Below are 20,956 nucleotides of genomic sequence, written 5' to 3' on the forward strand. Positions count from 1 at the left end.
AGTGAGAGAGACTTGCTGCAGGAGAGAAACCAAAATCTACAGGTTGGGTACTCAGAGGAGTGGGACCGTCTCCAGCCTTAGCATGGGGGTGTCTTCAAGTGTATTTTAATGTGCTGCTAAAAATATCCCTTTCTATTCAAATGGAACCAATGTGTCTGGGTCTGTCCAGGGCTGGATGCCTTCCAGCACCAGACAAAACAAAACAGGAGGCCAAGCGGCACCCGGGCCTCTCTCTCCTACGAGCCCCTTGCTTTGGAGACGAGGCTGTGGGCGCGAGGTTTGCCTAGGTAACCCGTCTCCCTGGGGTCCTGAGCCACGCGCTCCCAGCCACAGTGGGTGGACCCTGGGACACCACCCAGCCTGCCTCTGGGGACTCAGGTGCATCAGGGGCGCGTCTGGTGTCTGCATCCACCCTGCGTGGTGACGGGAACTGTCCCAAAGGAGGCTGACGCACCTCGTACGGGCACACGGGAAGACAGGGGATGGACAAGTTGACCTTTGTCCTGGTCAACCTGCTCTTCCAGCTGGAGGCATCCCTGGCCCTCCTGGCAGGAAGACCTCACGGTCTGCAGCCTCCCCCCAGATATCAGTGTGTGTGACCGCAGCATCCCCCTTATCTCTCACACAGGATGCAGGAAACAAAGTAACGATTTGGCGTTCTGGCGGCTCCTGGGCTTATATAATCACACCACGATGCCTGCGGGGGATACTTGGGAGAATTCTTGGCAATTTTTCCAAAGTTAAACACCAGGCATTGGAGAGTAAAGGCTTTATCTTGGGATCACCTGTGATTTCAGATTTTCTCTTTTGTTCAACTAAATGGTTCTTCTCAGATTTAAGAAAACAGAGTCCTTAAGTGAATGGCAGGGAACGTGGGCAAGCGCCACAGGAGGGGATGGAGTGCAGGGCAGGTGCTCTGAGGACACGGACACGAACATACCCGCTTCTGCTTCTGGATGAGCCGCTCCAGTTCCTGCTCCTTGGAGAACAGCTTCCGTTCCAGCTCCTGACTGCATGCCTGGAACCTCTCCGTGTCCTGCCAAGCCGGGAAGAAGGACACATGAGGCCCAGATGCACCGGGATGGAGATTTTTTTCCCCCCACCTTGAACCTGCTCAACAGCAGGGAGGGGCCCGCCCATCCTTTGGGGTCTTCCCACCACATCCCAGGGCTTTGGTCACCCGCCTGCCCTGGCGGATGGAGAGTGCGCCCAACGCCAGCTCCCACCACGTATGACATGTCGGATGACCGCCTCCCACAGGAGAGGCAGCGTGGGTTAGTGGGCGGGCACCGAACGGGGAACAGAACAGGGGCTGAGCTGGAATCTCAGGCCTCAGGCTCCTGTCTGTCCACTGGAAGATGGAATGTCCTTCCGGCTCGTTTATTCTGTCCATGTTGGGCGCAGTCATTCAATCCTTTAAACTGCCCTCCCTCTGAAAACACAGGGGCCCCACTTCTTCCTCCTTCAGGCGGGTCTACGCCCTCGCTGTGTCCCCGCTGGGACGGAGGGCTCCCAAGCCCCGGGGGGGGGTCTCTCCCGTGAGCTCCACAGCCCCTCCCCCCTGCCCTAGAACCGGCCTTCCCCACTCAGGGATGCGGAGACCCCAGTGATGCAAGCGGGAAGGGGCCTGGTCGTGGGACAAAGAGGAAAGTGTGCAGCTGGCAGGATGCCTGACACTCTCACCAGAGCCTGATCCGGTGTAAGGGCCCTGAGTGGGCAGCGGGAGACTTGGGGTCCAGCCCTTGCCTTGCCCAGCCTCCCTGCTTTTTTCTTCCACGTCGCTGTTTCTTGGGAAACATGCTCTCTGCTTGTCCGAGGCATGGCCGCGGCGCAGGCCAGGTAGGAAGAGAAGAAAGCATCATAGCCTCCATATAGCTCACCACAGGAGCCCCACGGGCTTTCCGTGATGTGGAACGACACCTCCCCAAGGAAGACAGTGGTGAGACTCAGCCCTAGGGGGCAGCCCTGTCTGGAAGCAGCAAGGTGAGGGGACAGCAGCCCCCGTCAAAGCCCAGGGCTCTTCCTCAGCCCCTCATCTGGGGACGCCACCTCGTTCCTCAGCCCACTTTTTTTTTTTTTTTTTTTTTTTTTTGCGGTACGCGGGCCTCTCACTGTTGTGGCCTCTCCCGTTGCGGAGCACAGGCTCCGGACGCGCAGGCTCAGCGGCCATGGCTCATGGGCCCAGCCGCTCCGCGGCACGTGGGATCTTCCCAGACTGGGGCACGAACCCGTGTCCCCTGCATGGACTCTCAACCACTGCGCCACCAGGGAAGTCCTCTCTGCCCGTTTTGGACAGGTCAGCGGGGCTCGGGGGGAGCCTGTGACCGTCCTCGTGTCGGCCACACCTGACGGTGGAGGCAGGGTATGACCAGGCAGCCTCTGCTCCCAACGTTTGCTGCAGGGAATCTTGTCCACCCCGCTGGCTGGGGGTGGGGCGAGCAGCTCCAGGACCCCCAGCTGATGCCGGCAGCCCCGCAAAGGCCAGACGGAGTATCTTAGCGGCCCTGCCGGGCACAGAGTGCTGAGGGGGTCACGGCCAGTGAGATGCCGAGCGCCAAGCTGGCCAGAGGGTGCAGCCTCTCAAGCTGTCATGAACTGTAGACCACCAACCTCACACGGGGCCAGGCCACGCCTGCGCGCCCAAAGGCTTCGCAGCACGGCCAACACGTGTTCACGGCTCCCACGCGTACGCAAACAGCATACATCGCAGAGCTGAGCCTGAAAGGCGTTTGGGGCTCAGAGGCCTTGAGAAGGGAGCAGCCGGGCTGGGGGGTGGGGCGCGGCAGCGGGGTCAGAACCCCCAACTGGGGCAGATTTGCCCTGGAATTCCGCCCCCCCCCCCCAGCCCCGACCTCTTTCCGTTCCCAGTCCCCAGGCGTTGACCCACCTATTGCTTCTGGAAGCAGCATCTTTCCTTAGCTATGACCTTTGACTTGTAGTCATGGTGGGGGGGAGGGGGCCGAATGCCGCCCCCCACCCCCCCCAGAACTCGGCCCCTCTGTGCACAAAGCCACTGGGGTAAAGGGAGCGGGTCTACTATTGCAGGGGATGCGGGGGGTGGGGGTAAGGCTGAGGCTTCCGGAAAAGCCCCCCGCCCCCGTAGGCTCCGCTCGGTGAGGAGATGCGTGTTCTCTCTGCCTGTTCGCCTTCACTAAGGCTGGATGTCGGGCGAGGGCGGTGCCAGCCAGGACGCATTAGCACTCTAAAAAGGAAGGCGAGGGGGAGGTCTGGAAATACTGCCCAGCCTCCAGAGGGCTCTGGGTGGAGAACACAACCGGCTTTTTCTGGAAAGCATTCTGACGCCCTCTCAGCTGGAAGGGCGTCTGTGATAAGAAATGGGGCCGTGGTGTGAATAATCGGCAGAATGAAGTGAAACGCTGGTTTAGACCAACCTGCCTTAAGGAGCAGGGGAGCAACGTGACAGCGGCTCAGGTTCAGCCTTTAGAGGCAGCAAGCCGGTGACGGGGTCTCTATGTTCAAAATTCATACGTTGAAACTTAACCCCAAGGAGATGGCCCCAAGGAGGTGGGCTCTTTGGGAGGCGATTAGGTCACGAGGGCAGAGCCCACCAGAGTGGGATTAGTGCCCTTGTCCGATACCCCAGAGAGCCTGCTTGCCCACGTGAGGACACAGAGAAATTGGCAGCCTGCAACCCGGGACAGGGCTGTTACTTGAACCCGACTGCGCTGGCACCCCGATCTTGGACTTCCAGCCTCCAAAGGCGTGAGAGATGAGTGTTCGTTGTTTATAAGCCACCCAGGTCATGATATTTTTGTAATGGCCCGAACTAAGACAGGAGGCCACCTTTCAACTCCAAGACTTTTCCGCTGAGAACCCAACAAGTGGATAATCCGAAAATGGATAAGAGGGAGTTTCCTGTAGCTCCGTCTGATGACTATGTTCCCCTAAAGGATCCTGCTTAGCCTGGAACAGGAAGGGATTTCACCAGTTCTGAGCTCCCAAGACAAACAACGGGGCTTGGTGGAAGGCTAAGTGCCTAAGAGCAGGAATGTGAGTTTTACGTTTTCCCCCTTGGAATTCGAGAAGAGTGGCACTTGAGTTGTCTTGGGAATTAAAATTCCTAGGTTTCCAAGGGGAAAGGATGGGAAGCATCGGCTCTAACGAGGGTCCCCTTAGGGGAGCTGCTGGGCGTGGAGTGGCACGGGCTGTCGCGTTTGTGCAGGCTTGCCGTGGAGGTCTCGGGAGCAGCTAACGTCAAGCCAGGCTTCAGGCTGCTTCAACTGGTAAAGCCCCTCCATCCTTCTCTGCATTGATTCCTTGTTCATTCATTCACTGATTCAACAACTACTTGTTGAACGCCTGCCTGCTGTGCTCCAAGCACGGTGGAAGTGCTGAGGGTACATTAGTACGTAAAAGGTAAAGATCCCTGCTCTTTGGGGCTTACATCTTAGTAGGGCGAGACAGACCACAATCAATAAAAATAAACCGGGAAATTATATGCCATATTTGAAGGTGACAATGGCCTTGAAAAAAATAAACAAAGCAGGGAAACAGGAAATCAATAGCGCCATGCGGCACTGCAATCTTAGATCCGGGGCTGGGGAGAGGGCGTGCTCAGAGCAGGTGGTATTGCAGCCCGGCCCGCAGAGCCAAGCCCCGGGAATGGACTCTTGCCTTCAGGAGAAACTGCTCTTCCTCGCTTTTGATTTGCTGTTCCATCTCCTCGTAGAGGTGCTGGATCTCTTCATCATAGGCAGCACTTTTCCTGCACAGGTGACAAAAAGAGAGCGCGATGAGATGCCTTTATCCCCCAGTGGAGCTCTGGGTGGCGTGGGTGACCATGGCGGTCGGGTCAGCCAAGGCTGCAGGGTCAGCTCCCCGGGATCAGCTGACCACTGAGGCCCAGCAGGACCCTCTCATCCTCCTATCTCCCAGCTGTCCCTCCCAGGCATCCCTGGGTCCACCTTCCTGTCCTCTGCTTTATCTCAGCACCAATCCACGCAGCCTCTGTGACACTCACCGTCCTATTGCCCACTGATCCCTATATGCCTGCTGACAGCATAAAGGTGTGTGGTGTGGGCTTCCTTTCTGCGTGGTTTCTTGGTGTATCTGTTTCCCACTTTGGGCGCTTTCTCTCTACCTGGTTCCATCAGCACCACCTTAACTGTACACTCCTGGAAACTATGTGCTGAACTTTGCGTGACCCTCATTTCTCATAGGATCTCAAAGGGTTCCATGGTGGTGACCACCGCCACCATCACGATACCCCTAGAAAGGAAGGGGGCCACACCTGTCCAAGGGCTCACCCATCTCGGCACAGGGCCATGGGAAGGGTGAAGCTGGGTAAATGCCGATGGCAATAGTGACACGCTGGGTTCTCAGCGTCCCCTCCTACTCCAAAGAGCCCCGCAGGACAGGAAGTACGTAGCTGGCCTCTCTGCTCCTACATGGAGATGAAGACAGATACGGCTCTGGGGACAAGGTTTGTGGGTCACCCCGGGATGCCTCCTCTTTCTCTCCCAGTAATAGATCCTCCTTCAAGTACTCCCCCAAGTTCGCACGGGAAGGACCAGGTATTAGCATTCGAACCAAGACTGGAGATGATCACATGTGACATTCCCAGGGGGTTGCACCTCTACACCTCTTCTCTGACCGGGCATGGAAGGTCCTCTCTGCCCCTCGCTCCCTGCCCTCCGTCCTGTTAAGGAAACTCTAGGCTCCAGCAAGCAGGCTTACGTCATAGCTCTCCAGGGCTGCTTTGAACCTGCAATATACACACCTACTGCCAATTCTGGTACCTGCCATTCTAAACTCAAAAGCTGGCACTGCCTTGTTCTTTATTCAACGATGGAGGCGTTTATAATTGAAGAAACAGCCCTGGTTCTCGGTTCTAAGAGGTACCGGAGAGATTTCGGAAGAAAACGTCAAGGATAGGAAAGCATTCATTCCCCTGAGCCTTCCGTCATTCAAAGTCCCACCTCCCTGTATCCCCAAGTCCCCCTGGGACTCCAGTCCAGCGCCAGGCCTCCCCCGCCGCCCGAGGCTGCACCACAGCCCAGAGGCTGCCCCTCCCTCACTCGCTACCTGTGCACCACATGCACAGGCTGCCATTTTGACTGGCATCCTTCCAGTTCTACAGAAACCACACAGCTGACCCAGACGAGGGAACCGGTGTGGATCTGCACGGTCAAGGTCACTCACCTGTCTGAGTTCCCTTTCTTGGTTGTATCCCCAAGACCACAAACCCGACTCTGAGTGAGTATGGCACTGGCCCAGGGTGTGCTCAGCAAGAGGACACAGCTCTCCAAGACTCCTCCAAGCCAAGGCTCTGTGTTCATCACTGGGCTTCCCATCCCAGGAGTAACAAACGTCTTTGAGTGAGGACTGTCTTCTTGGTAAATGACAAATGTTTGCATTGTTACTTTGGTTCTCAGCTACCCCATGACAATTACAAGAAAACCTTGGCAAGAAATAAGGAGTCGAGGCACCTGCTGTTGCATAGGGACACCTCAGGGACAGAAATGATACAGTGGAAAGGAAATTTCAGAAACAGAGATGGTCTTCCCCTGGTGCCTGGAGTTATCTTCCTGTGCTGGAAGAAATTCCAATGCTACGTGGTAAACGGTATCCAGGAAAACTTTAGAGACAATGATTCCAACTATATAAGCACCAGGGAACTAATAAAGTGATACGAGAAAAACTTAAAAATGGATTTGACGCTGCCAAAGCAACGCTAGCTACAGTCAGGCACATAAGCTGTGACCGTTTAGGCCTAACAACCGTGCAGAGCATTAATTCCACATTACCATTAAATGTGTTATATTAACTTGAAGTTTTATTGGATTAAATTAATAAACTCTATGCTTCTCGTGCTCCCATGTCAGTCTGTTAGTCGTGAAGTAAGTCATTTTGCAAATTGCTACAAACAAACAAATGGGGGGAAGAGAGATGTAGCCTCTGAATGGCACCTACTCCCAGCCCTCAACACAAAGGATGCGCCCACCACAAAGAAGTCCTGGGATGCAGGCGGGCATCCGCGATCCTGGGCCCACACTGGATCAGACATGGAGCTCATTCTTTGCAAACGCTCTTGAACAAAACCAGCCAGCATCCTGGTAGGCTGCCGAGGCCTGAATGTCTTCAGAGGATGAGCCCTGACCCAGGGCCGGACACCCGAGCCCCGGCAATGAGATCATTAAGGTGTTGTGCCCACCACTCCCATCACCAAACCAGCTCAGAGGGCAGAAGACCTCCTCCGATCCCAAAGTAGTACCTGTACCCCCGGTTCCTCCCAGCATCATCTCGATGACCAAACGAGAGAGCAGGTTTGCAAGGTATCTGAACTGCAAAGTCCTAAATGGATGTAAGGGATTATTTATTATCGTAATTATTATCATGGGCTGCGGGGGGCAAGGGCTAACACTCTCCAAGGGGAGGAGGGTCTTTGTTTCAAGAATAAAAGGGTTGCTAGGTTTGGAAAGGGTCAGAAGCAATCAGCAAGATGAAGAACAGGAAGCTTAGTCAATCAAACCTCCTGTCGGAACGAGATCCATTCGAGATGCAGGCTGTGTGTGAGCAGGGGCTGCAGAGAAATTATTTTTCTGGGAGAAACAATGGCTAGAGACACTCTCAAAACACCTGGGCAGGGCTTCCCTGGTGGCGCAGTGGTTGAGGGTCCACCTGCCGATGCAGGGGACACGGGTTCGTGCCCCGGTCCGGGAAGATCCCACATGCCGCGGAGTGGCTGGGCCCGTGAGCCACGGCCGCTGAGCCTGCGCGTCCGGAGCCTGTGATCCGCAACGGGAGAGGCCACAACGGTGAGAGGCCCGCGTACCGCAAAAAAAAAAAAAAAATCTGGGCGTATGACTTATGGTGCTCCAGCCGGGCTTACCACGTTCTGCCATCAGAGGAAAGAGGCAACGGATTATGTTTGCTTATTATACACCCCTTTGTTGCCACTATTTCTAAAACCACTCAGATTGCCTGACGCACACAAACACAGACTTTGAAGTCTTCTCCATGAGTATTTCCCTGTCTGTTCCAACGCAGTGACCCCCTTCTCTGACCTCGGAGGACACCATATGTCTTTATGTGAGCATTTCAAAGTCCTGAACTACTCTTTCCTTTGGGTTTATGCTGTCTTCACTAGGTTACGAACACTCAGACATTGATGTCACCCACAGGGCCTGCGCTCAAAATGTGAATGCTGAAAATCCGTAAGAAATAAATTTAAGACTTTGGATACCAGACTCAGAAGTGCATGGGCGGACCACATGGCAGGAAATACCAGATTCCAGGGGAATTGAAGAATTTCGGGGTTGGAAGGCTTGTCTGATCCAACCACCTATTTTTCCAGGGTTAAAATCCTCGCCACAATATCTCCACCAAGTATTTACCCAGACTGGGTTAGAACACCTCCAGGGAGAGGGAATGCTGGATCTCTAAGCAGCTCTTTCATCTATGGACTATTCTGGCTCATAGACATGTGTCTTTCTATGACCTTATCCTGCCTCTGTGTAATAACCCTTCATATATTTTAAAACAGCATTAAGACGTCAAGGAGTAGCCTTGGGTTGCGGTCATGCCTCTCCACTTCCTCCAGCCATGTCTCACATGGAATTTTTCTTTTGGAAGTCCCTTCACCATCCCCTTTACTCTTCTCTGAATGGGCTCTAATTGAGCTTTCTCAAGCCATAGCGTCGCAAACTGAATGCCCAGTGTATGAGGGCTGATCGGTGCAGATTAGATCTCTCTTGCTCTAGTCGCTGCCTACCTATTCATGCAGCCTAAGAGCACATTCACTTTTCTGGGCAGTCACATCACATAGTTGATGAACGCTGAACCCATTTGTCGACTAAAACCTCGAAACTTGATGGCAGAGTGACGGTTTTTGTTTTAAAGATGGTGCGACTGAGGGACTTCCCTGGTGGCACAGCGGTTAAGAATCCGCCTGCTAATGCAGGGGACATGGGTTCAAGCCCTGGTCCCGGAAGATCCCACATGCCACGGAGCAACCAAGCCCATGAGCCACAACTACTGAGCCCACGTGCCACAACTACTGAAGCCCATGCACCTAGAGCTTGTGCTCCACAGCATAGACAAGCCACCACAACAAGAAGCCCACTCGTTACAACTAGAGAAAGCCCATGCACAGCAACGAAGACCCAAAGCAGCCAAAAATAAATTAATTAATTAATTTAAAAAACAAAGAAAAAGGTGGTGTGACTGAATCATATCTCTCCCACCTTGTGCTTTGGCCATTGGTGTTTTGGATTTTGGCAAGATCTCAAATGTGATTCTGTTAGATTTTATGCCTGTTAGATTCAGTCCGTCTTTCTCAACTGTCACTATCTTAATGGATCCCAACTGGTGGCCCAGTGTATTCAATGACCTTCCAAATGCTGTTGATACTTTAAGTTTTCAATCATAATGTAATCTAAATAACCTATAATGTTGGTTTTGATTATTTAATTTATCTGAGATTTACTTAGAAGAGCATTTTAGGGACTACTCTGGTGGTCCAGTGGTTAAGACTCCGAGCTCCCAGTGCAGGGGGCCTGGGTTTGATCCCTTGTCAGGGAACTAGATCCCGCACGCTGCAACTAAGGAGTCCACATGCCACAACTAAAGCTCCCGTGTGCCATGACGAAGATCCTGTGAAGCCAAATAAATAAAATAAATAAATATATTTTTAAAAAGAAAAAAAGGAAGAGCATTTTAAAAAATATATAAACTGTTGGTTTCTAGTTTTATTGTATTATAGTAAGAAACTTTATTGGTAAGGGATTACTTTTTGGAATCTATTAGCCTTTCCTTTGTATCCCCATATTGTCAATTTTTACATAAGTTCTATAACAAGAATGTGTATTCTACTGCAAGGCACACAACTCCCCATGCATCTCTTAAATCAAGCTTGCTGGTTGATGGTTTCAAACACTTTGTATATTTGATGTGCTTTTTTTTGTTTGTTTGTTTGTTTGTTTTGCGGTACACAGGCCTCTCGCTGTTGTGGCCTCTCCCGTTGCGGAGCACAGGCTCCGGATGCGCAGGCTCAGCGGCCATGGCTCACGGGCCCAGCCGCTCCGCGGCACGTGGGATCCTCCCGGTCTGGGGCACAAACCCGTGTCCCCTGCATCAGCAGGCGGATCCTCAACCACTGCCACCAGGGAAGCTCTGATGTGCTTTTTGCTTGACTGATATGTCAAATTTGAGATAAGTTTGTTGAAGTCTTTTAAACTTTTAAAATGCTTTTAAAGTCTTGTTTTTATCAAATGTTCTTTGTTTTTCTAAGTTTCTGCTTTTTGTGTTTTGCTATGTTGTTTGGCACATACAGGTTTATATTAGTTGTATCTTCTCTATGGATGGACCTTTTTTTTTATTACTACAAAATATTCTTCCATATCTCCCTTAATTCATGTCATTGGTAAACATGTTGAACACAAGGAGAACAGTGTGTAATGGAGCTCTCTGAGCTATCAATTAATTACATGTGAGCATAAATATGCAACCTGTCTTCTATTAACCACTCTGAAAACACTCCCTTCCCCCAGGACAGTGTCTAATGATTTCATCCTATGATATCTATGCCTAGTTATTTTGAACAACACAGGGAGGAGGAGACAGAGAAGAGATAGATAAGAGAAGGGAGGGAGAGAGACGTGAGTTCTCAGGGGGGCGGGGGACATATGTGTGAAGGAGCCAGGGAGAGTGAGTAAGAGTCACGAGCACTAATTATTTATCCTCTCCCTTCTGTCTCACTGTGATAGCTGCGGAGCCTCTCTTGTGTAGTCCAGGGTCGTGTAGGTCTTAACCCCCTGCTGACACCTACAGTGGGCTCAGAGCTCATTAGGGCCAGAGTGAGAAGGCCTCGGTTCAAATCCTGCTTTTGACATTTATAAGCTTTCTGGCCTTGGACGAGTCACATTACCTCAATGAGCTCGAGGTTTTCTGTATCTGGAAAACCAGATGGTAATACCTGTATTAGAAAGAAGTCATGTGTAAAAAATGGGTACCCATGAACTTATCTACAAAACAGAAATAGAGTTACAGATGGAGACAACAAACTTATGGTTACCAGGGGGTAAGGGGGGGAGGGATAAATTGGGAGATTGGGATTGACATATACACACCACATATATAAAACAGGTAACTAATAAGGACCTACTGCATAGCACAGGGAGCTCTACTCAATACTCTGTGATGGCCTATATGGGGAAAGAATCTAAAAAAAGAGTGGATCTATGTACATGTATAACTGATTCACTTTGCTGTACACCTGAAACTAACACAACACTGTAAATCAACTAGACGCCAATAAAAAATACTTTAAAAAGAAAGAAATCATGTGGACTTAGTAAGATCATGCTTGTGGAAAGGTCTAGCAGACCCATTACATCACCACCAGCATTAACGAGCATTGATTGACTACTTCATAAAACAACATTCTGGGTAACGTAATTTAGACTTACCGAATGGTCTCTGCCCACCAGGAATTCAGCGTTTATGAACTCCAAGTCCACGCGTAAGTGGCGTGGAGGAAAGGAATAGGCAGAAGAGGCCACACACCACCCCACGGTGCCAACCCCACCCCATGGTGCCTTCCTGAGCTCCAGCCGACATAATTCTGTGACCACACAGCCTTGGCTGAGTTAAGTGGAGGAAGCTACCTGCTCCGGCAGTGGGGCGGGTGTAGAGTTATCAGGGGAAAGGTTAAGAAAGGCTGAGTCCAGAAAAGGGAGATGTTCAACAGTGGGGGGAAGGAGAGCAATTACATACTGGGGATGCTGCCAGGGTAGTGATGGATTGAAAAGGATGGAACCTACTGAAAGCCAGGGTGAGAGGCCCAGGTCTGACCTCGAGGATGCAGTGCCACCCAGGACGTCTGACTGTGGTGGATGCCCCCTCTCAGAAGGATGACTGTGTGTGTGTGGGGGGGGGGGGGTGGTGTGTGCACGTGCATGGTATCAGGGGTACTGGAGATCTAAGGATGGGACACGTGGGAAGCAAAATGGGCCGGAAGTAGTGATGCTCGTGTCAATACAAGGCTTAAGTTCAAAGAGGCCTTCAGAGAGAATTTGCAGCGAGCAAGGACTTTCCCTGCCAGCCTCCCACAGGTACTGTGGAAATTAATTAAGCTTCACAAAGTGCACTGCACACAGGGAGTCAAGGTACCAGGCTAGAACAGAGCATTAATACTCAGTTCCACCGGGGTTCCAGCTAATGGCACACAGGCCGAGCCTTTCTGCTATAGAATATTACTTGGTCAACATATTTTTTTCCTGTTCCCTCTCTCCTTTGCCTTCACTTAGGAACAAAGGGTCTCAGAAAGTCATCTGGTCCCGCCTCTAGGCTCTAGGCAGGGTGTGCTGAAATCATTCCAGGAAGAAAAGCAGCATCTTCCTTCCCTAAATGAAAGGATAGTCTTAACCTTGAACAGAACAAATGGCATTCTTCTACAGTTTAGATAAATTTCAGAAGCTTGAACTCAAAGCAGAGCTTCAGAAATGGCCGCTGGCCTCGGAGAGCAGTCGCTCTGATCTCATGTGTTTCCGTGTGGACCGACAGTGGTCCGATCCACAGGACTCTGGTTTGCAAAGCCTGGGGAAAGGCAGATGCAGAGAGAGGAAGAGTTCCCCTCCCATCACAGACAAGTGTCCTGTATCCCATGTGAAGGAAGTGAGGATCGGGGCAGTGCAAGTGGCCCGTGTGTGGTCACCTGGTTCCTTGGGCCAGAGTGGGGGAAGGATCCAGGCCTCGACTCCCACCCCATGTGCAACTACAGTACCACACTGCCTTCCCACCATCCTCAGTTTTAAGACAAATATCATACGATATTATTTGTGGAATCTAAAAAAAAAAAGATACAAAAGAACTTATTTACGAAACAGAAATAGAGTCACAGATGTAGAAAACATCTGGTTTCCAGGGGAGAAAGGGGTGGGGGATAAATTGGGAGATTGGGATTGACATATACACACTACGATATATAAAATGGATAACTAATAAGGACCTACTGGATAGCACAGGGAGCTCTACTCAATACTGTGTAATGACCTATATGGGAAAAGGATCTAAGAAAGAGGGGATATATGTCTATGTATAACTGATTCACTTTGCTGTACACCTGAAACTAACACAACATTGTAAATCAGCTATACTCCAATAAAAATTTTAAAAAAGGAAAAAGAAGGAAAGAAAAGAAAAAAAAAAACACCTGACAACTCCAAACCTCTGCATTTAGGATTGTCAGCATCCAAATTCCCTCTGGGGTCGGTCAATTGTGGAGTGAACACGCCCTGGGGTGAGGAATGGGGCCGAAGGTCTGGAGGTTGCCCCCTTTCCCGGGTCTCCACCCCCGCCCCCGCCCCTCACGTTCTGATCACGGACTGAAGACCCTGGGCCAGAAACATCTCAACGAGTCTGCTATTTGCCGGAGAAGAAAATGGAAGCAAGTTCAGCCTCCGCCAGCTTTGCCGTGGGGATGAGAACAGTCGTGAGGGCCTCAGACTCACCACTGCCCTCTGCCGCCTTCCCCACGCAACTGCGGTCTCCGGCTGCAAAGGGAGGCTCTTACTAGAAAAACCCACTTAGGGTTCCCTTGTTCCCCTGAAATCAGTCTCTCTCAGTGAAATCAGTCTCTCTCAGTCTCTCTAACGCCTCTCTGTCTCTGTCTCTGCCTGTCGCTCTCTCTCTCACAGGCACCCAGCCCCACACGATGAGGGTGGAGGTGAATGAAAGGCAAACATAAGAGTTTGTAGAAAATTCTGCAAAGGCTGTAAAATCGCCAATTGGATTTTCAAGATGGATGGTTTCTCCCCAGTTAGATTCTGCTGCCTTGTATAAACCAACTTTGCAGCTTTATCCCATCCGATAAAGCAAACCATTTCTCATCAGTCAGGTTTACAGAGCATGCCGGCGGTACGCACACAGCACACAAATCGACCTCACCTTTCCAGCTGCTCTCGGGGCCAAGTTAACAGTGAGCTTCTGCCTCCGATAATAATATACCAATACAAGGACACGTGCGTGGCTCAGCTGTGGCCTTATGGCCTGCAGCCCTCCCCAAGAACTTCCCTCCACGCTGAGAACAGGAGTGGAATTATAGACTGGAAGGGCTCCTGGGCGTGCCTTTTGCAGGCTGGTGCCTTCTGGAGAAACAGGCTAGAGCAGCATTTCTCAGCGGGGTCTGGGGTCTGCCTGCATCAGAACCCCTGGGGAACGTGTGCTAAGATGCACATTGCTGGGTCCCCTGCCCCCAAAACACACTGATTTAGACCCCCTGGAGGAGGGACCTGGGAATTTACTCTCTAATCAAGAGTCCCTGGTCATTCTGAAACAAGCTAACATTCAAGAACCACACAGCTAAGGCTCGTCACAAGTGGTGCATGAGGGCCACCTGCCATGCGTACGAGGCTTTAATTGCTGCCCTACCTGGAAGCAAGGCCAAGGAAATGATGACCTCCCCGCCCACACACACACACGTCACAGAACACTAGTTCCCGGGCTTGTGTCAGGTGCCGGGATCACGGCTGGGCTGCCTGTCAGGTTGTGAGACACATTCCCTCCTGGTCTGGACACCCTTGCAGAGCCGAGGGAAATTGGTCTAGACAGAAAGCTGCAGGATAGTGGCCGGGTGGGAGCTGCAGGCGAAGCCCTCCCAGAGCCCCACTCCCGAGAAACTGCCCGAGGCCTGAATCATTTGGACAAGGACAGACTGCGCAGAGGAGGGACTGATGCCCGTGAGGGTGTGGGGAGCATCGGAAAACTTGTCAAGGCCAAGGGTGGTCCACCGAGGATGCAGAACAGGCTACCGAGCTGCAGAAGACTGAGAGGGCTGCCTTTGATCTTGAAAGCACTTTTCTTCAAAGAGCTCAAAGCACTCCCCAGACACAGCCTGATCCATTCTTACCCCCATCCTCCGCGGTAGATCTTGGTAAGGAACTCAACCAGGGCAACTCCTCTGGCAGATTCCAACGCGGGTCCAAAGTCAGAATCCCTTGGGATATTTTATACGCGCAGACTTGGAGCCCTCACCGCAGACCAAGGCAACGGGGCCCTCCTGGAGTAGGGCCCCAGCATCCCCTACTGGTGAAAGGTCTGAAGTTCCTGCTGCCTCCAGGCAGCATGGTTCTACATCTGGAGAGCTCAAGGTTTTTTTTCCAGATCAACATAATTGGGCAGGGTGCTTTCAGTGGCAAAGGAATTCGTAGCTCTGACGGCCAGAAGTTCCTCCTCACGTCAAACCACGCCTCCCACGGTAAAATGTAAGGTTCGCCAAGCCTCTGCGTGGTGCACACAGAGAAAAGCGGCTCGGTTGCAATCTGACCCTCTCCTCCTCCGAGGGAAGTGGAGGGAATGCAGTCCACTCTGGAGGTGCCGCAGACGAGCTGGGCACCAGCCCAGGGCCCTGCATTCCACCTGGCCCCCACCTCACCCCGCCGGGCCGTGGCTGCTTCTCAGTGGACACGCGCCAGTGTCAAACACTGAACCCAGAGTCTAACTCAGATCTGAGGTTTTCTCACCTTCTGTCCCAAAGGCAAGAGGGTGGGAGGTTGAAGGCCCCCAGGCTTGCCTCTTTGCTCCCGACATGCAGGGTCAGAAAATAAAATACACGGCCGGGAGGAAAGGCCTGGAGTTGCTTCTGACACTGCCCTAGAGCCTGGGCCTCCGGACATCAGCTTCAAGATGTCAAGCCCAAGCACTGCCCCCGCTGCATCCTCCCTCCTAGAGGCTGGAGGTGACCCTGGAGGATGCCGCAGGGGGGCCTTTCTCACTCACTGCAGTGAAACTGTAACCCTGAGGGACACGGCTAGGCTGGGGACCTGGGACCAGGACTCCCCCCACGTCGGTCGCAAGTCTCTGGGCCCCGTGGGACAGAGAAATGAGGTGTGTGGTTCGGAAAAGGGGGAGGCAGCTGAGGCCACTGCTGCCAATGGCCACGCTGTCAGGTGTTTCAACAGCACGGGGACTTCCTGGTCGGCTGTGCGGCAGAATTTTTACGGCTCTGCCTCACTGGTGTGATCGTAAACTCCTCAAAGACGGGGACTCTGTGCTCCGTTGGCTCAGCTCAGCCTGGCACAGAGTAAGTGCCCGTTACACGGCAGCTACTGGTCACACGCGACTGTAGCCCGGTGCCCAGCCCTCGGCTGCGCACAGCAGGCAAGTCTCGTCGCCCTCTCTGGGACGAGCGCTCATTTCCCAGATGGAGTGACGTGTTAGCCCCCGGACTGAACAACCGGCTCGTGGCGGAGACTGGGAGATGCTTTGACAGTCAGGGTTCCCCAGACTGCTGCCCAAGTCAAACGATGCCCCAAACCTTCCCTTCTCTCCCTTCACCAGCCAGAGGGTGCCCCTCCTGCAAACAAGCCCAACCCCCAAACTCGCCTCCTAGATGTCCCAGAATCACTCAGCCTCATGCTGAACCATTTGTAAAACCTCCCATCTAACTATTCTGTATCCCATTGGGGTTTCAGTTTTTTCTTTGACTTCTACGCTGCAAGGACCTTCAGGGATCCCCTGGTCCAGGAGGAACCTGGAAACAAGATGTGAACAACCTTTTTCTTTCTTTAACAGAAGAGAAGAGAACACAAGAGACTCTAAGAGAAAACCTCCGGGCCCGTCACATGTCACGAGGGTGAACACGTTTCATGAAACTTTTGTCTCAGTTACTCACACACACAAGTGTGTGGGAGCTGCAAAGTCAAGCGCGTGTCTTCTGGCCAGTCACAATCAGAAAGTTTGAACAACACCAATCCCGTTCTCGAATGTTGCCGGTAAGGAAACAGATGCACAGAGAGGTAAAGCACATTGCCTGAGGTCACACAGCTGGTCAGTGGCGGTGCCTGGGCAGGACCTCAGGTTGCTCCTGTCTCCTGTTGCAGTGCTCTGCTCGCTACAGGTCTCTGGGAAAAGGACTGCCAGAGAGCTCAGTGAGCCCCGAGCCCACCCGAGTCCTCCGGCCGGAGTGGACTCCATCAGCTGACCTGGGGCAGGGGTAGCTGGCAGGCATATGAACGGAGGATGGGCACAGACGACTGCAACTCCTGGCTGAGCTAGTTTCGACCATGCAGCTGACAGTGACCTTGACTTTCAGCTCAAGAACTTTTTAACCATCATTGAATTGGAACCAAAACACGAATGGAGGCCACTTAGAGATGGATGTATGGCCCAAGAGGCTCTGCAGTAAGTCTCTCCCTGCAGAAGTGCAGGCCAGCAGAGGGGCCCCCTGCAGGTAAGATTCTGGGCCCCGAGCTGGGTCACTGCAGCCATTCCGGCCCTCGTCTCCTTAGGAAACAAGGGAGCCGTCCCCTCTGGGGGTGCCCCTGACTTTCACTGTGGCTCCTTGGGGTGAGCAGTGCTGGACTCGGGAGTGGGGGTGGTGAGGGGCAGAAAATAAGCCTCATTTTACACGTGAGAAAATCGAGGCTCAGAGAGGCCAAGAGACCAGAGCAAGGTCACAGAGCTAGCTGGTTGGAGGGCCACACACGACTCTGACCCAGAGCTCCTGATTCCCTGGGCCTGCTTCTCACATCCACGCAAGAGGCACCGGGACATCTTGTTAAAACGCAGAGTCGGTAGGCCTGGGGCGAGGCCTGAGGCTCTGCATTCCTGAGAAGCTTCCAGGTGATTCCATAGACTAGACTTCGACAGCAAAGCTCTACACTGTGTTGTCTGGAAGGATAAAGGGATCCTTATACTTCACCTCCAGCTCTCCACTTCAGCCAGGCAAATCCTCCAAGACTCACAGACATACTTATTTAAAATAGTAATAAATGTTATTATTTTAACATTCATCGAATACTTACTAAGTGCCCACACTGTTCTAAATGCTGACATGTAATCCTCACAGGTCTATGACACGGGTATTACTGTCCCTATCTTACACATAAGGAAGCTGCAACTCAGAGAGGTTAAGTAACTTGGCCTAAGTCACACAGCTAGTAAGCAGCAGAACCAAGATTCGGACTCAGCTCTGACTCACAGCTTATTCAGCTAAAGGCTCTATAGCGTATACCCTCAACCCCTCTCTCTCCCAGCCCTGGGAGCCTCACCCCAGAATGCTCTGAACACTCCTCTAGCCCGACCGCGTTCCCTCCAGCACCACACGGCCACGACTGCTCATAATTCAGGGTCCGAAAGGTCCTCTTCCAGACCTGTGTATAGCCAGTGGGCCTCAGCAAGTTACTTTAGAGTTGATGGGGGGAGGCATGAGATGAAAGGGAGCTCAGGGTGGGGCGTGGACAGCGGTCCGCACGCTGTGGGTCACAACATCGAGCTCCTCGCTGTAACGTTCGTTGATGAGTGTGGACAAGCACAGCGCCCCGCTGGTACACTCGTCCCCGCAGGCCAAGGGACACCCGCCTGGCAGGTCCGCACCTGCGGCGCCCGGGGCCTGGCCAACTCGGGCTTGGCTCCCGAGCAGCTCCTTCAGGTCCCAAGCACGTTGCCTGGGGCGGCGTCCTCCAGTACAGGAGGAGTTCTAGAAAGCACTAAATATCTGGAGAGAGCCCGGGGCCAGGAGGGCAGCAGGAGAAACTTAAGACCATGACGGGAGTGAGACGGCAGGAGGGCCGGGGGCTGGTCCAGAGATGGGGGTAGGTCCTGTAGGCTGGGGCCTTACCGCCCCAAGGCAGACACAGTGGTTTCTAATGGGTCTCGGACACCAGACCATCTTGCTCTGAGTCCTGGCTCTGCCGCTCACACACTGTGTGTTCCGGGGGCGTGTTCCTTACCCTTTCAGTGCCTCGACTTTCCCATTGGTAAATTGTGGATAATGATAAATATCCCAATGGGTTGTGTAGGAATTTAGGATCGCGCCTAGCACATGGTGAGGGCCTAATAAATGTGAGTGAGGTCTTAGAAATAGACACCCGGGGACGGCCACAGGCCCGGCCCCCGCTCTGGAGGACGGTCATCAGGTGGCGTCACCGAATATAAGACAGAAGAGGTGTGTCTGGTTTGCACGTGTCTGTACAGAGGGCGGCTGAGACTGGTACCCACTTTTTCAGAGCGCACTCCAGCTCATTCTTCTCCTCGTGGGCTTCTAGGAGCTGCGAGAAGATTCTGGTCAGGAAATCCTCAAAGTTGGACAGTAAGTGAGGCTCGTCCTTCTTCAGCTGCAGCCAGAGTTGCTTGACATCATTTTCACTGTGAGAGAAAAAGGAGCATTAGGGTGGGAGCGTGGACGCGAGGCTTCATGGGACGCACGGGGTCCCAGGTGTGACACCGACGGCTAGAACGTTATCACCGTCAGCACGGCGACGGCAGCGGCTGACATTTATTGAGCGCTTGCCGCATGCTGGCTGCTTTATGCACGTTTGCTCATTTGACCTTCCAGTGAGGCAGGTGCTGCTAACACCCCCGTTTACGGGGGAGGGGACGGATGCAGAGGGGTGAGGTGAGCCGTCTCAGATCACTCCGCTGGGAAGTGATGGAGCCAGGAGTCGTGCTGGCCTCCTAAGGGCCACGCTCAACAGCTTTGCTTTCTGTCTCCCGCGATGAGCCGGCGGTGCTGCACACACACAGCCGCGGGCCAGGAGCATCTCCAAACGCCAGGAGGCAGCGGGAGGACGGGAGCCCAGCGCGTGTGAGGACAGGCGCCGTGGAGCTGAAGCAGCGAGCCTGTCGCCCCGGGAGGGATGGGCCTCCCAGCTGAGAGCGAAGGACGTGGCATCTGACGGATGGCAGGAAGCAGCTGTCACCGCAGGGAGTGGAAGGGAAGATGCACCAGCCCACTGGGGCCCGGAGGCAGCGGGCGTGACGGACAGGAGAAAGCAAGGGAAGGAGCAAGCCTGAGAGATGTGTGCACACACGGAGAGATGGGTGGAGAGTCGGAGGACGGAGGCCGGCAGAGAGGCACAGACACAGAGTGGCGTGCCTAGAACCGCTCCCTCCCCAACAGGCACGCGGGCGCTCAGCAGAGGAGACACACGGGCCACGGTCACGGTGATGGGGGTGGGGGCGGGAGGCGGCACACCCATGGACCTGCTCTGTCTCTGGAGAAACTCAACAGTCTACGGCCAGTGATCAGACAGAGAGCCAGAGGGTGATCTGATCTCACTCATTAAATTCTAAAACCACTGTGATCTGAAGGCAGCTACAACTGGGGACCCTCAGGATAAAGAATAAAATCCCTTGTGCTGTGTAACAAGCACTACATCTGAGAAATTTTACTCAAAAGTGATACCTGATGGAGCCATGTTAGTAATGTGCCTGGGGTGTAAGTGTTACTCTCTGCACCCAGCAGAGAAGAGGCCCGCCGAGAAATGCACCTGCTTCCGGTCAGTTATCTGATCATCTATCCAATCACCCCTCCTTCCCTCTTTCCTTCCCTTGCTCCATTCCATCCAAACATCCACCAACTCATCTAGAGCATCCATCCATCCACCATCCATCCTCCCATCCATCCAACCATCCATCCATCCATCCATCCATCCATCCAACCATCCATCCATTCATCCACCCACCCACCCATCCACCCTCCCATCCATCCAACCATCCATCCATCCATCCATCCACCCATCCATCCTCCCATCCATCCACCCAACAAGTATTTATTTGTTGAAAACCTAGCACTGATCTGGATGACATAAGAGATCTAGGAAACAAGAGAAGGGGAGGTAAGGAGCCTCCTGTCTCCCAGAAAAATGTCCATTTTCCCCCATACAGAACATGCAGTGGCTGTCGCTCTATTGGGCTGTAGATACAATGGGGATTGCTCAAAGGGTTCAGAGATAAAGGGTCTCTGGGAGATACCACGATGACTTCCCATCACTGTGGCAGGTTGCCCCTCATAAGGTAAAGGCATTATAAAATCAAGATGCACCTTGCTGGCCGAGGTCTGCCTGCTCCCATCCCCTGGGTTCCTGCTGCGGCCTGGCAGAGAACCATTAGGGTGAGAGCCTCCAGTGAGATTTGCAGACCTACCTGACGCTCTTCCAAAGCTACCTGAACCTCTTAGTCGTGGCCACATCACCTCCCGCCAGATTTCTGGAGA

At 52.9% G+C, this 20,956-nt stretch overlaps 1 protein-coding gene across 1 annotated transcript in view; it reads right to left on the reverse strand.

Moving 5' to 3' along the window:
* The window catches only part of CRACR2A (calcium release activated channel regulator 2A), a 117,078-nt gene that overhangs the window by 39,441 nt on the left and 56,681 nt on the right, over positions 1 to 20,956 (reverse strand). Inside the window, exons 6-8 of the mRNA XM_024733124.1 lie at positions 18,961 to 19,107; positions 4,636 to 4,726; positions 941 to 1,036 (exon numbers count right to left, since the gene is read on the reverse strand). Coding sequence (XP_024588892.1) covers positions 941 to 1,036; positions 4,636 to 4,726; positions 18,961 to 19,107 — 334 coding nt within the window. The remainder of the gene's footprint in view (positions 1 to 940; positions 1,037 to 4,635; positions 4,727 to 18,960; positions 19,108 to 20,956) is intronic.

Source organism: Neophocaena asiaeorientalis, unplaced genomic scaffold (genome assembly GCF_003031525.2).
Source record: "Neophocaena asiaeorientalis asiaeorientalis breed wild unplaced genomic scaffold, Neophocaena_asiaeorientalis_V1.1 scaffold150, whole genome shotgun sequence".
In the NCBI taxonomy this organism is placed as follows: Eukaryota; Metazoa; Chordata; class Mammalia; order Artiodactyla; family Phocoenidae; genus Neophocaena; species Neophocaena asiaeorientalis.